The sequence below is a fragment of the Macrobrachium nipponense genome, chromosome 1, assembly GCF_015104395.2.
Source record: "Macrobrachium nipponense isolate FS-2020 chromosome 1, ASM1510439v2, whole genome shotgun sequence".
Taxonomy (NCBI): domain Eukaryota; kingdom Metazoa; phylum Arthropoda; class Malacostraca; order Decapoda; family Palaemonidae; genus Macrobrachium; species Macrobrachium nipponense.
In genome coordinates this window covers 151,774,049-151,792,837 of record NC_087200.1, presented here as the reverse complement: position 1 = coordinate 151,792,837, position 18,789 = coordinate 151,774,049, and the positions used below count along the sequence as shown (strand labels likewise).

Sequence of the window (18,789 nt, the reverse complement as noted above, 5' to 3'; positions counted from 1 at the left end):
ATAAATTTTCCTTCGTATCTCTCTTCAACTAATGAAACTACCAAACAGTATAATAACCATTCATTTCTATTCTTTATTCTATCTTTACCTAATGGAGATACCGAGTTACTGACAGCTATATTGAAACATATACGTAGTATTAAAACAGAAGAAGAATTCTAGAAAATACGTATTTGTTGGCTTCGATGATAGCAGTCTGATTTATTTTAAATTTTATGATATCTAATTCACAATTTTTAAAATTAAATGTATTGCATGTACTCATTTCAAATAAGTAACCATTAACTATAATAAACAATAAAAAAAAGAAAAGCTCCCAAACTTCTGTTTACATTCAGCACTTATGAGTACCGAACGATCGCCAAGCAATCACTTTTCCTAGCACACAGTAAGCCATAAATTTTCATTATCTCTCTTCAACTACTGAAACTACCAAACAGTATAATAACCATTCATTTCTATTCTTTATTCTATCTTTACCTAATATTTTTTTTATTAAATGTATTGCATGAATAAGTTTTTTAATTTACAGCATCCTTTTACCAATAGAATACATAGAGCACAAGGGGTAGATGCTGACCAATAGGAGAGCAGGATCTTATGGGGTGACTAGCATCAGGAACCAATGGGAGAGCGGGAGGATGGTGGCGAGTTTACTCAGTTGGCGGCGCGCAAGTTTTAAAATTGTTCTCTTTGGTCCGGGCGAATCTGGGGACTTTACAGCAACAACCTTTCGTAACTTGAACTATTTTCGTATGTAGAGCCAAAAAAATCTTCGTATTTGCTTTCGTATCTCTAGTTTTTCGTAAGTTGAGCCTTTCATATATTGAGGTACCACTGTATAGTACATGTGCAAATTATGGTTCTTTTGTATGCTGCATACTTTCTTTTTTTAGTTTTAGTTTCACAGAATGTTTTTGTTGGAAATAAACTGTGCTTATGTATTTATAGAGAGCTTCAGTTCCAAAATCCAAGAAACCCAGAAACTGAAATGATGTGTATCACAGCCCTCATACCCGGTGATTAAAAAATTTATGGATCATGGGAGTTCTTGGACCATGGAATATTGGATTTAAGAGGTCAGACTGTCTAGCATAATTCTTTAAAATGTGCAAGCAATGAATAACAATGGTATTTTTTTGATCTTCAGAATGTCCCTGTAGGAGTCCATGCCTCCATTGAACTGTTTGGTCTCTTTTTACTGGGTATATCGATTGTTATGCAGTTGAGATGGCTTGGTTTCCGTACCTTCATTAGGCACAAGAGATCCATGGTCAAGGTAGGTTTTCTTCCACCCACTAAGTATATACGTATGTGCATGGCTTTGTTAGGGGATTGAAATGTGATTATTGTCGTCAAGTGTTCATATGTGAACAAGCCCTCAATTATCCGTACACTCCTTTTTGACTAATTACTATATGAAAAATAAATATTGAATGAAAGTTTCAGTCATTTCCACATGAAAGATATTTTTTTAAGTTCCATACTATATATATAACTGATAAAATCAATGGGTTCATCAGGACAACACAGCTACCTCACCCAAAAATAGATTTTTCTTACGTCAGAATTTGTTTTTTGGGCTCGGGCTGTGTCGTCCTGATGAAAGTGTACCAGAGAAAGTGTACCAGAGAAAGACTAAATTCGTCTGTAAGCGGTTTGACCATACTAGAACCTCAGGCAAAGCCAGAGTCGAAAGTCTGTGAACCAACCAAGAGTGGGTAGAGTGAGCTCCTTATACATAAAAGGACGAGGTTAAGGACAGACCGTCTCAAGGGTAAAGAAGGGAAACTTGGTCCCTTTTAACCATTAAATTAGATAACACTCAAGGTGGTGCGCAATACAATTATAATAGGGATAAATAATTGATACACAACAGCAGGACAAGCAGGAAGAAAACACCAAATAACATTTATAGGATTTCATTACAAAATTCAGTATTAAATTTAACATTCCATGACAGTAACACTTGTCAGCCAATAATCACTTTAACAAAGTAACAATTACTGACCATATTCGGCCAGGCAAATTACAAAACCTTTAATAAAAGGAGATAATAGTACAGAATATGGCAATGGAATGAGAGATGGAACATAGTTAAGACTGAGGGGGAAATAACCTTCCCTGCAGCGACAAGATGGTGCTTAACTTCTTGGATCCGCTTACAGTAGTGCCTGAAGAATATATTAGGGGACTACCAGCCTGTATAGCCCTTAAGGTCCTTAAAATCCATGTGTTGGAAGAAATTGATTGAAGAAGCAACTTTCCTAACATCATGACCCGCAGGCACACTGTCCAGGTCTGCTATCTTAATGAAGTAAAGTATCTTGGATCTTACGCCGTCCTTGGAGACGTTGACACCTGTAGTACGACGAAAGAGTTGGCCCCCTTTCCAAGCCACAGTGGCTTGGAGGTATGCTTGAAGACGGGATACAGGGCGTAAAGTGGTGTCTTGTGGAAGCGACGGGATCCGCCAGGGACCCCAGCGTTTGGTGGGGAGCTCATTCTTCGCGAGGAATGGATAAAGAGTAGCTTACCCAGAATCCGGAATCTGGACGTGACTGGGATCACGAAAAAAGGCCACTATCTCAGAAACGCGAGCACTGGAAGCCATTGCGAGCAGAAACAAGGTCTTCCTTGTCAACAACTCCAGGTCTACTGCATGATTAGAGATATTTGAAGCCAGTTGGAGAACCTTGGACAAAGACCAAGTGATCGGCTTGGGTGGTTTAGCAGGGTTAAGTTGAGCGCAGGCCTTTGGGACCTTAGATAGAAGGCCATCATTAAAATTAATATTGAAACCATAGAATATCGGCCTATTGAGGGCTGACTTACAGGTGTTGATGGTACCAGGTGCTAAACCTTGGTCATGCAGAGATTTAAAAAAGGAGATGCAGAAGTCCTACGTGATGGCAGATGGATTCTGCTCACGGACGAAGGATGAAAACTTCTTCCAGGAAGAATTATATTGATTCTTCCAGTAGGGGGTCGCCTAGTCTTTTTCAAACATCAGTGGGCATTCAGTGACTGGGCATTCAGTGTAGTGGCCAGACAAATCATCCGCCCAGCCAAGTCCCTGCAATTCAAAGCCGTCTCTTCTGTGTTCCCAAGAAAGGCTCGGACGAGAAGAGGGTCATTCTGGATCTGTCAAAGCTCAACTACTTCATTCAGTGCGACAGGTTCCAGATGCTAAGTATTTCACAAATACAAACCCTACTACCCCTTGGGGCATACACTATCTCCATAGATCTTACCAACGCTTACTGGCATTTGCTGATGTCTCGTCGCTTCACCCCCTACCTTGGTTTCAGACTCAAGGCAAAGGCTTACGTATTCAGAGCTATGCCCTTCGGGCTCAATATAGATCCACAGATCTTTACCAAACTAGCGGATACCATCATTCAGGTCCTATGGAGTCGGGGAATTCAGGTGGCAGCCTATCTGGACGACTTGATAGTCTGGGCATCCAGCCAGGAAGGTTGTCTCCAGATGGCCAAGGACACCATGGCCTTTCTCCAGTCTCTGGGATTTCAAATAAACTTCAAGAAATCTCGTCTGACTCCATCCCAATCCTTCCAGTGGCTTGGCCTAGACTGGAACTTGGTAGACCACCGTCTGTCTCTTCCCCCCCCCTGTCCAAGCGTCGGGAAATAACAAAGACAGACAGTGGTCTACCAAGTTCCAGTCTAGGCCAAACAGAAGGTGACTACCAGACGAATGCATGAGAGAGTGCTAGGCTCCCTCCAGTTCGCCTCCATCACGGACCCCTTGCTCAAAGCCAGACTCTAGGACATCAATCGAGTCTGGCATCGCAAAGCCACCAAATGCTTAAGAGATCAGCACGCAGTCACAACCGACTTGTTGCGCAAACAATTGAGATCCTGGACCTCATCCCAAAGCCTCTCAAAGTCGATCCCTCTCGTTCATCCTCCCCTGTCGGTGGTCATTCACATAGACGCATCTTGACAGGTTGAGGGGGCCACTCCCCCTCCCAACAAGTGCAGGGAAATTGGTAGACAAAGTTTCAGAGCTTCTAGATCAACATCTTGGAAGTGATGGCCATTTTTCTATCCCTCAAACGGCTGAAGCCCAAGATTTTTCTATCCCTCAAACGGCTGAAACCCAAGAGGAGCTCGCATGTCCGTTTGGTGCTGGACAGCAATGTCATAGTGAACTGCATCAACCGACGGGGCTCCAAGTCACGCCCAATCAATCATGTCATGATGGCCATCTTCTTACTGGCCAGACACAGGAAGTAGCATTTCTCTGAGACTCATCTAGCAGGGGTCAAGAACGTGATAGCAGACTCTCTGTCGAGAGCAGCACCCCTCGAATCGGAATGGGCTCTAGACAATGCATCATTCTCTTTTGTGCTGGACAAAGTCCCAGATCTCTAGGTGGATCTGTTTCCAACGACAAAGAACCACAAGCTTCCCCGATATGTCTCCCCGGTCCTAGACCCTCGGGCTGTGGGGATGGACGCGATGACTCTCGACTGGAATCAATGGGACAGGATTTACCTGCTTCCTCCAGTTAACCTTCTTCTCAAGGTACTTCACAAACTTCAGTCCTTCCAGGGTGTAGCTGCCATCATAGCCCTGAAGTGGCCGAAGAGCAACTGGTTTTCTCTGACACTGGAACTCAGCCTATGTCTGATTTGACTCCTGGCTCCAGTTCTCACTCAGGAAGTCCAGAAGAAGACTGTCTCTGCTTCATCCTGGCTAACGAGCAATCTTCATTTGATGATTTTCTCGAATCACAGTCCACAGATGCTTCGGTGTCCAGAAAGCTAACATAGATTTCTTGGAGTCCTACAAGGCAAAGGGCACTAAGAATCAATATAATTCTTCCTGGAAGAAGTTTTCATCCTTCGTCCGTGAGCAGAATCCATCTGCCATCACGTAGGACTTCTGCATCTCCTTTTTTAAATCTCTGCATGACCAAGGTTTAGCACCTGGTACCATCAACACCTGTAAGTCAGCCCTCAATAGGCCGATATTCTATGGTTTCAATATTAATTTTAATGATGGCCTTCTATCTAAGGTCCCAAAGGCCTGCGCTCAACTTAACCCTGCTAAACCACCCAAGCCGATCACTTGGTCTTTGTCCAAGGTTCTCCAACTGGCTTCAAATATCTCTAATCATGCAGTAGACCTGGAGTTGTTGACAAGGAAGACCTTGTTTCTGCTCGCAATGGCTTCCAGTGCTCACGTTTCTACGATAGTGGCCTTTTTTCGTGATCCCAGTCACGTCCAGATTCCGGATTCTGGGTAAGCTACTCTTTATCCATTCCTCGCGAAGAATGAGCTCCCCACCAAACGCTGGGGTCCCTGGCGGATCCCGTCGCTTCCACAAGACACCACTTTACGCCCTGTATCCCGTCTTCAAGCATACCTCCAAGCCACTGTGGCTTGGAAAGGGGGCCAACTCTTTCGTCGTACTACAGGTGTCAACGTCTCCAAGGACGGCATAAGATCCAAGATACTTTACTTCATTAAGATAGCAGACCTGGACAGTGTGCCTGCGGGTCATGATGGACACTCGTAACATCGTCATTCCAATATAGAGTCAAGGACATCCTTGGATAGGGCATGTGTACCGGGAGACGACGTTTTTCTGCTTCAGGGGGTCTCCTGCAGGTTGGGTGGGATTTTTCCTCATAACCAGGTCTCTTGTCCTTCTGGTCTTATAATAATAGATTATAAGAGAGAGCCTCTTCCCTTCTTCTTTGTATCCGTGATGCATGAAGGACCTGTAGGAAAGGTGAACATCCTCGGAGGGGGGATTCTCTGCGTTCTCATAGCCCTCCATGTACCACTTGTTCAAAGCTGTTCTTATTTCCCTGTTGATCAGCTTGTAGGAGTAACCATTGTTGACCATCATTTGTGAAGCTCGATCCAGTTCTGTGTGGGTTATTTTTCACCATTTTAGGTTTTTAATTTTTGTCTTTCGATGGGTTTCTTTGATTTACGTTATGACTCTGCCCCTGACTTTAAAGGGGTTGAGAAACTACATGTGGAGAAGGTTTTGCAGATGACTAGAAACTTGCACTGGATGCCGAAGGTGCACTAGACCAGGATTTACGACTGTCTCTTTCACAAATCAAACTGTGATGGTATCCATCACAATTTACAGTTACGTTTACTACTGCACTGTTTACTACTGTGGCCAAAAGTGAAGCAATTGAAACATCTTTGCGATAGAACTAGTTGGCGCTTTCTCGCCACCGCTTTCGTATACTTTGAACAGTTAAATGCAGAATTATTTCCGTTGCAAAAGGGACAAGAGACCATGCGGGGGGGTGTTGGTTTCCATTGCCTTTGATCGCAATGATTTAGGAAAGTTTTCTCCTCTGGAGTGCATCATCCTCTATACTTTGTATGAGGAAATCCAAGGCTTCAAACAGTTCAGTCAGATTGTAATCGCACTTTCGGAGAAAGTCTACGACTCGTTGATATACCTGACCTTGTGATAATTTTTGATTGATTAGTCTAAGCAGCATTCCCTGATCCAATGTGGATCTGCTGAGACGTTAGATTTGTTTGATAAGAACAGTGAGCTCGATACGAAAACTCTTCAACTTGATATCACTATACATGGGTACGAAGATATTGGCTAATCACCTATGCGATGCTTCCAGCGTCTGATACTGGTTTCCATAGTACTTGTTTAACAAGTCGAGAGCCACAGTATAGTTGACTGCAGTTACACTTAAGGCCAGAACTACCTTGAGCGGCTCCTCCGCTAGAGATCCGAGTAGATAAGTAAACTTTGTTACATTGTGCAAGTCTGTGCGTCGATGCACGTGAACATCAAACAGCTTTTTGAAGTTAGCAAATTCTCTCTTTTTGCCTTTAAATACTGGTAATGGTATCTCCTTCAAGTTGGGTAAACACGTTTTTAGCTGTTTTACAGTAACCTAAGCACCAATTCGGTAGATGAGAAGGAGCGGGGTTTGACTGGCATTGTATAACGTTTTTATGATCTTAGTTTTAAGATCTGGTTCAAAATTGACTGGACTTAATACATACAAAGATTTTAGGTGCTGCTCCTCAGCCTGGATTTGATCTAGTAAATTCTGATAGACATTTATGTTCTGGGTTTCTAAGAGATTCCCTTGGGCGCTCATCAGTGTGGCAGTCAGGAGGACTATGAGAGAGTCTACGTGTATCTGGGTCTTGAGCGGCCGCCATTTTGTAGGTGTGGGAGAATACAATGCAAGGGAAAAAGGAAATGATGCCACCTTTTACTTTACATTTCAGGAATGTTCTACAGATGAGAGTTAGTTCTCCTGGCTGCTCTGACATGCCCACTCACCATGGATCAGTCTCATTAGATGATTTAAGAACACGCCTCGCATGTGAGCATCAAAGTGGATTCTGTCTGTCTTGCAGCTCGCTCTAACCAACCGGGTTCATAGGGATATGACACACTCCGTAGCGCTTATGCCTAGCACAGTATCTTCTTACTTGAGCATTAAATACTTTCACTCTCGCATTATTTTTGGTAGGGGCAATACCGAAACAATTCGTCTCGCAATATTCCCTCTCTTCCGCGCTACAAATGGCTAGGGTGTTGGCAATCTCTCTCACTCTTTCTACAAAGACCTTCAGCCTGTTTCAAACTTCAGTGGCAGTTTCTTGAGCTATGTTGTTACCCCCTAGATATACAATGGCAAGATGGTATTGCCTTTTCCAGAAAGGAAACACTTCGGAGGGTAGTGTCGATATCAACCTGCCCAGCCTATGGTAAATCTCAACCTCCACCCCCCCCCCCTAGATGCTGACCCCTTGGCATGGGTAGGGGGCTTAGGGATCAGCAGCTGAGCCCTGATGCCTGGTGGGGTTGCTTTCTCACTGGTCCTTGGGGCCCAGCTGCTGATCCAACTAAATTAGTCAGAACTTTTCCTTCTTTTTGCAATTTTTTCATTCTTACTACATCCTTCTCCTTCATGAAATATTTTTTACTAGCATTTTGGATGAATTATGTGGAATTTTCCACTCTTGTTAAATTTTACTGCTTAGGTGATTCTGAGAAGGGATCGTGTTTTGGAAGGGGTTTGCATTCGAAGCTAATTGTGGGAGTTGTGGTGGTTGAGTCGCCACCTGATATGGTTTGGAACCAAGAGGTAGGACCCTCCCATTGCTACCTTGAGGGCAGAACCATCTCCAAACATCAGCCCATCGGAATCCAGGGGGGCCTGGTGTTTGGGATGGGACTCCTGGCTTTAGTCTGGAAGCCCAACAATACGTTTTGAGTGGGGAGTCGGTCCTCATTAGTGGGGGCAGAACTCCCAGCAGGCGGATAGGCTTATACCTGGCCCACTGCAAACGTATTGGTGCTATCCCGTAAGGGTAGGGTATGGGGTGGACCATTGGGAATTGACTCTCACTTGTGCCATTGGTGGAGAATTTGAATACCTGACAGATCCACGATACCTTCTTGATATAACCAAGCAGTCTACAAATATATTTGTATTTATGGATATCGACCAATGTTTGCCCTCCCCTGGATCTGACGACTTAACGGCACTGGTGACAACTTCAGGCATGGACACGGATATGAGCTTGGCTATCACACAGAACCATGCACCGAGACACCAGGGTGCTATTAAAACTGGTGGATTTGACATGAATAATAGAGTGCTTTATTGCACTAATGCAAGCCTTTCATTGAATTATGAGTGCTTGCATAGTGTTGCAAAACAGTTTAGTAAGGTGGAGAGGATTAAGATGCTTCTAGAAAAAGACAAGCAGTCTTTTTCTGCATACATCAGATTTCCCTCTCCCCAAGAAACTAGGGAGGCTCAAATGAAATTAAATGGCCACATTCTAAATGACTGTTTTAAGCACCAAGGTGTTTTCAGTGAGGAATTTGAACGATGAGCCATTCGATTTTGTTCCTAAGAATGAAGAATGTGGACCAGCAACATATACTAGGACGCTTCCTCCCCCTATATGGCATGTTGCCAGTTATAAGGAGGGAAGGGAAAATCTCATAAAAGCTGCTGAATGTATTGAGAACAAAGTAGGTCCTAATCCTATCGGTAATCTGAAATGATATGGAAAGAACTTACTCATAAAAGCAGGCAATGAGACGCAAGCTGTTTTACTATCAAAGTTTAAACCCCCTTAAAGTGGAAATATTGAGGCTATCACATCGCACAGATTCTTTAACACGCTGAAAGGTGTAGTTTATTCCCGAGACTTGCATGTTTTTAATGAGGAGGAGATTCTCCTTAGGTGCCCTCCTTGTGTATCTCATGTAAAAAAATTGGGAGGGGATGCAGCTATGCTTTTAACCTTCTCCTCCAATTACTTGCCTGATACTAACAATGTTGTCCATGAGAGGATGTAAGTCAAAAAATATAAAAGAAACCCTAAACAATGTCGCAAATGCTTTGAATATGGCCACGTTCAAGACTCATGTGGAAACAATAAGAGATGTTCTGTGTGCTCTGCTGAGCATGACAATTTGGACGAGTGTGAAGCAGGCCATTATTGTTTCCAGTGCAAGGGTGATCACTCTCCAAACACTAGGACTTGCCTCAGGTACAGGTTTGAGCAAGACGTGTTGGCAGCGGTTGATAATGAACATCTCAGCATCAGTGCAGTAAAGCATGTGGTAATGGGGGCTAACAAGAGTGCAAACTCTACCTATGCTTCTGTAATAAAGTTGATGAAGAGTTCTAGCAATGAGAGTCCACCAGTAATTGAATCTAACAGTAAGCATCGGAAACCTGTTTCTCCTTGCACTGGAAATAATAATCAGAAACGTAAGTCAGCACGTGTTTTGAAGCCCAATACTAAAAATTATTCTTCCAAAAGCATGGACAATTTATCCTCTCAAGCTGATACAAATGTAACGGTTGCAAATTCAGCCCCTAAGCAAAGTTTGGAAATGGCCACAAATAATAATTTCACCAAGAAGCAACCAAAGGAGTGGTCCAAACTAGAGAGATCTAGCTCGGATCCATCAATTATCACAGTCACTAAGAAACCTGATAAAACAACAGCTGCATCCACCAGGAAGCGTATAAGAAACGCGTCCCCGAATAATGAAAGTTTTATCATAAAAACTTCAAATGGGTATAGTGTTCTGGAAGAGATCTCTCTGCCAAGGATGGTAGTTCCAAAAGCAGATCCAGTTCAAAAACATGCAAGTTCTCATCAGTCTTGCTGCCCCAAGACTAATATCAGTAGTGATGCAGAGAATCACAGTAAAAATCATGAGCATCAGCCTCGAATTCAGAAATCTGTTTGTCAGCCAAGAACCCTGATGTCTGATAAAGATGAAAAGGGATCAAGAAAACAATCTCTTATTAAGGAGAATTTTCCTCTCCACCCTAGGATCAATACCTCCCCTCCAAAGAGTGGGAAGTAGTATATTTTACCACCATAACATTCCAGTTCGATGTCCTTCAGTGGAATTGTAAGGGTCTCAGAGCACAGACAGAAGACTTTAAAGTCTTAATGCATGAATTTAATCCAGGGATTGTATGCCTGCAGGAGACTATGTTAGGTAACTCTCCTTATAATCCTGGACTTGATTATGCTATTTTTAACTTTTCCCCCAATTGGTGATCGTGCCCATGGAGGTGCTGCAATTATTGTTAATAAATCTCTGCAGCACTCCACAATACAATTAAATACAACTCTACAAGCTGTTGCTGTCTCGGGCATATTAGACAAGAGGATAACAGTTTGTTCATTATACCTCCCACCAGACCTCTCTTTTAACATTGGAGATATTCAGTCCTTGATTAACCAGCTTCCCACTCCTTTTCTCTTATTAGGAGATTTTAATGCCCACAACCCCCTTTTGGGAAGTGTGTGTTTAGACAGCAAAGGGAAAATAATCGAGGACCTTATTGACACAAATGATGTTGCCCTATATAATAATGGGTCAATGACCTTCCACAGCATTTATAATAATCATCTCTCTGCACTGGACCTTAGTATTTCCTCAACAAATATCCACCTTGACTTTAACTGTTCTGTTAATGAAGATTTGAATGGAAGTGATCATTACCCAATCCATCTGAAATATGTTGTTAAATGCTCCATCTGAAACATAACCTAAGTGGAAGGTAGAGGATGCTGACTGGGACAAGTTCAGTAAAGGAGTCAATCTAGATAGGGAGTTTTAGTCATTTCATTCTCACTTGGATGCCTATGACTACTTCATTGAATCCACTCTGAAGAGTGCTGAGGGCTCGATTCCCAAGACAAAAGGTAAACCTCATAGAACTACAGTTCCCTGGTGAAATAAGACATGTGGTATTCTGAGGAAAGTCACTAGGAAGTGCTACCGACGATACAAAACTAGTGGCTCCCCTCAGTCTAAATTAATCTATAATCGTGCAAGCCAAAAGAGAAAGTTGGCTTTACTATATCAATGGAATCAATTCCAGAACTCCATTGAGAGTGGTGTGGCGCAAAATCAGGAAACTTAAGTGGAAAATTTGTTGCGTCACCATTACCTTCATTAAAAGTCAATAACACACTGATCACAGAGCCCACTCAAGTTGCCAATGAGCTGGGAAAACACTTTTCTCAAGTTTCCAGCCCTGACAATTATTCTCTAGAATTTCAAAGAATTCGGAATGCTGAAATGACTCTGAAATTTGAATCGGGAAAATCTGAACCATACAACCACAAATTTTCCGTAAGAGAATTTTGGGAGGCACTCTCTTCAACTGAATCAACAGCTCCAGGGGGTGATTCAATTTTATATGAAATGCTTAAACACTTCCCAGATTATGCCAAAAAGTATCTACTCAAGATTATAAACAAAATATGGGAAACTGTAATTTTACCCAAGGACTGGAAAATATCCATAATTGTTACCATAAAAAAGCCTAATAAAGATGCTTCCCAAGCCACCAACTATAGACCAGTAGCTCTTACCAGCTGTGTGTGTAAGCTGATGGAAAAAATGATAAACACCAGATTAGTTTGGCACCTGGAAACCAAAGGACTAATATCTCCATTTCAATTTGGTTTCAGGAGAAATCGTTCCACCCTTGATCCCTTGCTTAGGCTGATCAATCAAATCCAGCAAGGATTTGCCAAACGATGTCAGACTATCGGTGTATTTTTCTACCTTGAGGAAGCATATGACACTACTTGGAGAATTGGCATAATAAAACAATTGCACAAGATGGGCATATATGGAAGAATGATTAAATTTTTATATTCCTTCTTAACAGAGATTTTTTAAGGTTAGAGTGGGCAACACTCTCTCCCAACCTTTTGTGCAGGAGGAGGGTGTTCCACAAGGAAGCGTTCTAAGTGTAACACTTTTTTCAGTGGCAATAAACAGTATATAGTCCAACAAATATCATCACCTGTTAAATGCTCGCTTTTTGTTGATGACCTTGCAATATGTAAACATCTGCAAAGGTCTGTTATGCTATTACAAAGTGGGCTGATGAGAATGGTTTTAAGTTTTCCTCCTCAAAAACAGTTTCTGTAAGATTTACTAGGTGCCAGCGTGTGGAAGAGGTTCCCACACTTAGTTTAAAAGGATCTATCATTCCTTATGAAAATGAAGTGAAATTTTTGGGAATGACCATTGACCAGAAATTGACATGGGCCAGCCACATAAATGCCTTAAAGATTAAGGTTAAACAATCTGAATATTTTAAAGGTTGTTTCTGGATTTAGTTGGGGAGCTGATAAAAAATCCCTGCTGAGACTATATGACTCGTTGTGTAGATCCAGTCTAGACTATGGCTGTCAGATTTATTCCTCAGCTTGTAAAACCAGGCTGAAGGAACTGGACGTTGTACACAATATGGGGTTGAGAATATGCTCAGGGGCTTTTAGAACTTCGCCTGTTGAAAGCATATATGTTGATACTAACCAACTTCTCCTTGATCTGAGAAGGCAAGAACTAGGATTAAGGTACATGGCTAGAATTAAAAGTGCTCCCAAAAATCCATCCTTGCAGGTGCTGAGGGAAGCAGACTCACGGGTCTTTTCTGGTATAAGAGCCTCTAGACCATTTCAAGTTAGACTAAGTGAAGATGTTAAATCCCAGAAAGTCATGGAAGTAAAACATCCTGTGTATCCTCCATGGCTTATTCCAGAAGCATCCTGAGGAAGAGATTAGGGGAAAATTCTTGGAGCACGAAACTGTCCATACCAATGTGACAAAAATATATACGGATGGATCAAAGTCAGATAGTGGTGTTGGCTGTGCAGTTATCCTTGGCGATACAGCATACACAGCTAAACTACCTGACTTTGCATCCATATTCACAGCAGAATTAACAGGCATAGTCTCTGCCCTGGATATAGTTTTTCAAAGTAGCAACACTAATTTTGTCATTTACTCGGATTCCAAAAGCACTTTAGAAGCTATTAAAAAATTCAAAAAGTTCAGGAATCGCTCTTCCATTTGTATTATTTGCATAAATCTGTCTCTTTCTGTTGGGTCCCTTCACATGTGGGGATATGCGGAAACGAGATGGCAGATAGGGAAGCAAAAGCTGCTAGTGTCTCATCTGAAACCGCCTTTAGTAAAGTGCCTCATACAGATCTAAAAGGTCCTTTTAGGTCTTATATTTTAAGCAAATGGCAAGAAAGATGGATTTCTCCTCATCTTGCCAATAAGAGAAAGTATAGAAACATTAGAAATAATATATTGCCATGGTCTTCGTTTTTCCAGTCTGATAGACAAACAGAAATAGTTTTAAGCAGACTGAGGATTGGGCACACTTATTTGACCCATCAGTTATTTTAGAAGGGGGCAGCCTCCCAGAGCGTGCTTGCCCCAGATATTTTAACCAGAGAGAGAGATATCTTAGGGGTAAATCCCTTTGTGATATTTTGGGAGATGAAGCAGATATTTCTACTCTCATCTCCTTTTTAAAGTCTTTAAACATTTTCAATAACATTTAATTATTTTTTATCTATCACATCATAGATATATAGTATATTTATTTATTAAGCATTTTCTTCATTCATTTCTTCATTAATTCATTCATTTCTCATATGGAAATTTATATGTGAACCATTTTCTTCATACACTTAACTCATTTATAATGTAATTTGTTTACTTTCCATTACGGCGCTGAATGGCTTCTTTGGCCCCAGTGCCTGGGCTTTTGCCCAAAAACTCATACATCCATCCATCCATCCATCCATCAACCTCCACACCTTCGTTCTGAGGGAGGGGCGAGGCCAATTGTGAGTGGCCTGACAGTAATACTCTAAAGACCGTTATTCAACTGTTGTTGTTCTGAGTCTGGTCGCTTGGGTCAATCCAGTGACTCGAAGGTCCAAATTTAATGTGATCTCTTCGGCGACCAATGTCACTGGATGTGCCAGATGTTCTTGGCAAGATAGACCCACCTACAGACCCGAGACCATGCAGACATCCATGTGAATGCTCCTGTAATTCTGTGCCAAGATTATGGTTTCCACCATGAGGTGGTTGCGAGTTGGTTGTTTAATTTCATGTTTGTAGCTAGGGCCTTAGAAACTTGCTGATTAAGATGCAACTACTCTCAGTAACAGTAAGAGACATTATTATTTGTGTGAGTTCATTTCATTGTAATTACTTAATGACCACATGGTCACCCTAGAGTATCAAACACGTACTGGGGCAAGATGCCTATGCCATTCAATTGCTGTTGATTAGTAAGTAGCCATGAGATAAGTTTTTATTTTTGTAATAAAATTGTTAAAAAAACTAAACGGCCTTGATTCTGTTGTTCTTGTATCTGGGCTGGAAGCTGACCCCTAAGGTGGGTCTATCTTGCCGAGAACATCCAGCACGTTGTGACAGATCCCAGCCCATGTAGGAATAAAAGGAAATGAAGAGGCTGATAAAGCAGCTAAAGAATCAGTCCACATGATAAAAGCAAATGTCAGCATCCCTACTAGTGACTATGTCTACGTATATAAGTTATATAAAAACAATAATTGTAAATAAATGGCAAAATGTATGGAATGTAGAGCCTGAAAATAATAAATTTAAAAAATAACACCAGATGTCAAGAAATGGAGTTCAGCATATCAGAAAGGGAGACATACACAAGTATCCTGACATGCCTCCATATAGGCCACACTTGTCTGACACATGTACACTTGATGTGCAGCCCACAAGACCCTGTTCCCGAGTGCTCAGAGTGCAAGATGTTGGTAACTGTCAGACATGATGTGTGAGTGTCAAAAGTAAGACCAGCAGAGACTGTAAACTTTTGGAAATAAATCAATAAAAGAAATTTTGTCAGAATCTTGTACATTTACAATTCTGACATTTTCAATAGCTCCAGTTTTGACGTTTCTGAGGAACTGTCAAATATAACAATAAGTATGTAATAAAAGCACGAAAACCTTGGATCGTTCAATGAATTTTAAATCAAAATTTTTAAAAGTAACTAGATTTATTCTGAATGTTAATACTATACCTTTTTTGTATGTATGTGTAGGAAAGTGAGTACTAAATGTATTTACGCATTGTGTGTGTTTTAGTATGAAAGCAATTGCCTTGGTGCAGTTTTTTTTTTATTTAATTTTAATTTATCTAGCATCTTACTGAATGACTTATTTGGTCCCAGTTCTTGGCCTCAGGCATAGACCCTAGACCTGGTGTTTTATCTGAACCCATGGGCCAGTCCTATTAGAGCTGAAAATCAGCTCTTTGGTCTGGTTAAACTACTGTTATATAATAATAATGTATGTTTTTGGATATATTTGTGGGATAATTGCAGTGTTTGGAAAATGTTTGATAATAGTAAACTATATGTTTCCAGTATAGTTACTTTTGATCTAACGCATCATTCATTCTTGCTTAATTGCAGACTGTGTCCTGGATTGTGATGTTTTTGGAGGCTATTGTTGTGATAGTGCGTAATGAAACGCATTTTCGTGTGACAAGATCTCTGCGCCCTATTTTCCTTGTTGACAGCAGATACATGGGTGGCGTTCGCAGGTATTGCAGTAATTCTTTCATTTTTGTCCCAGTTTTAAAATTTGTTAGTAAAGTCCCATTAATGTAGTTTTTACTTATAGGCATTTGGTTATTGGCACCATTAACCGAAACTCTGCCACAAGTGGCATAAATCACCGAGTTTTGGTTAATGGCGATTTTTGCTTATCAGGACCCTGCCGAGAATGGAGACCCTGCCAGTAACCCAGTACTGCCTGTACTTAGAAGACAAATTAGATAAAATATACAGTAAGATTATCAAGAAATAAAGCATAGCACTCAACCGATTGTCGATGTTTTAATCCAAGTTTTGGTAAAGTCATTATCCATCAATAAAAATGGGATTAATCTAAGTGCATGTACTTGTACATAAAGTGCACTGTATATTTACTCATGTTTCATTCATAGATACAGTACGTACATGATAGCCTAAACTCTGGCACCTTGGTGCTTATGACACAGAATTTTGGTTAATGGTATGTCTAACCGAAGAATGATGTCTCTGATATGTATGCTATGGTGCCATAACTCTATTATTGGCACATTATGGCACCAATAATCGAAACTCGGCCCATTATGGCTCCATAAATTGCCAACATTATGGCTCTAGACGAGTGCCTTAAAACCAGATCTGAAGATTTAGATGAAATTTTTATTAAATTGTTATGTGGATGTACCAAACTGCTGCACAAAATGATAACTAGTTGTTCAGCATATAATCAACGAACAAATAGACATACAGTTAACCCCCGGTGTTCATGGAGGTTAGGGACCACAGCCATCCACAATAAACTGAAGTCCATGATAAATTGTTACCCCCTATAAAAATGCTTATAACAGCCTATTTTGATACATAGTTCAAACACCAAATACATACCTTAAACTATCATCCTACACCAAATATATTGTAAGTATCAGCCTAAAACACTCATCATTTCAAAGTCATCGTACATTACCCTTAAAAATATATGGCTAATAACTTCTTGTGAAGAATTAATGAAGTTCCCCCCTATATTGAAGCGCAGCTATTTTCTCTTACAGTATTCAAGCCATCCCATTTTCTTTTTACAATAGGGAAAACATTGGGCATTCACAAGTAGAGCTAAGTATTGTGCCTAAATATTTGAATACATACGCTTTGGAAAAAGTACCAAAGTATAAATGCAGTCAACAATGGCAGAATATTAACTTGTATACTGTTGTGTTAATCATACTTATAATCAACTATAGTACTTGTAATAAAATCAGTACAATAAATCAAGCAGAGAAAAAAAAATTGTAATGTACTGTACATACATATGCATGCACTCATTCGTATTAATTGTGAAATTCATGGAGTTTTACTTTGTGGTACATTAATTCATATTTCATTAAAGATATGTACAGTATATACTGAGAGAGAGAAAGAAAGCGAGAGGTATTTTTACATCAGTAAAATTAATCACGAAACAGATGTTTTGTGATTTTGAGGGATTTTACTTTAACTCTTTTAATCCTTTAGGCTACCTGTAGTAGCCCACCCACTTTTTACCGACTCACTCTTTGGGCAGGTTGTACTAGCCCAATGAAAAGTTCTTGATTATTTGTTGCTTAGTTCATATGAATTTTTTCCTTAATTTAGATCAGTATACTAGCTTCAGTGGTTCCTAGTGATTACTTTAATTTTAATTCAAAATAAATCATCACCATTCCCCATAATATCTTTCCAGATTGAAAAATATAATGAAAAGCACAAGATCTTTTCTCAGCAGCTTTTGGCCACATTCAGGTGGTAAAACAGACCTCTGCTTTCCATGCTACCAAGCAAGGGATCATTGTGGTGTGAGTTGGGTAGGGGTGACTTCACACTGATTCTTTCTCCTCTGCCCAAGCTCTTTTGCCCAAGAAAATGTATGGGAAAAATACAATGGAGAGACCAAATTACATTAGATTATCCCATCTTCTAGTTAAATAACTTCAAAAAAGGGATTTTGACGTAAGGAAAAATCTATTTCTGGGCGATTGGCTCGTGTCGCCAGCGAAATATCCTTTAATCTATTATTTCTAGGGTAAATGTACTAACACATACCAGAGAATAAATAAATAAAGAAAAAAGGTCAGTATAACTGACTCGCTCACCCTCCAAGAGGGTGTCGGTATGAACACTATGGCGAGTGAGACCACTACCACGAGCCAAATGCCAAAAGAATTCTCCCACTACAAAATCCCCCAAGAGGAGAGCCGACCCACAGAGTGGGCAGCACCTACTACTACTACTCCATCCCATGCTGCCGACTGCTGCGCCTCTGGTGGCCATCCTGAAGTTAGCAGACAATCTTGGCGATGGGATGGGTAGGGCGGGATTTCGCTGGCGACACGAGCCAATCGCCCAGAAATAGATTTTTCCTTACGTCAAAATCCCTTTTCTGGGCTCAGCTCGTGTCGCTGCGCGAAATCGTACCAGAGAAATAGCACAAGATTGTAAAGAAAATCAACAAAATTAAAAAGAGGTCTCAAATAAAAGATAAAATAAAAGTAAAAGAATATAATTGCTAATAAGGATACATATACACAGTGGTACAAAAATAGAAATATTGCTTAAATTACACTTAATTCTAATAATATTTCTTAACTTAGGGTAATTTACATATACAGAGTATATGGCATATATGTACCAAAATGGTATCTGTGTAAAGCTTATGTATCAAAATTTATAGAGCAATTAACATAATAAGTTGAACAAACAAACTCAACCATAATCATATATAAAGGAATGTATATAACTTAATATACAAAACCCGTAACCACTACAATAAGATGTATCCCCTAGCATAAAAATAAGGGGATGACATCCACCATATCAATATT

The 18,789-nt window shown here is 40.6% G+C and overlaps 1 protein-coding gene across 1 annotated transcript in view; it reads left to right on the top strand.

Annotated features, from left to right (window-relative positions):
* Positions 1 to 18,789, top strand: part of LOC135219761 (two pore channel protein 1-like) — a gene marked incomplete in the record, with an annotated part of 767,111 nt that overhangs the window by 170,080 nt on the left and 578,242 nt on the right. Inside the window, 2 exon segments of the mRNA XM_064256806.1 lie at positions 1,151 to 1,279; positions 15,815 to 15,945. Of these exon segments, the coding sequence (XP_064112876.1) occupies positions 1,151 to 1,279; positions 15,815 to 15,945 (260 nt within the window).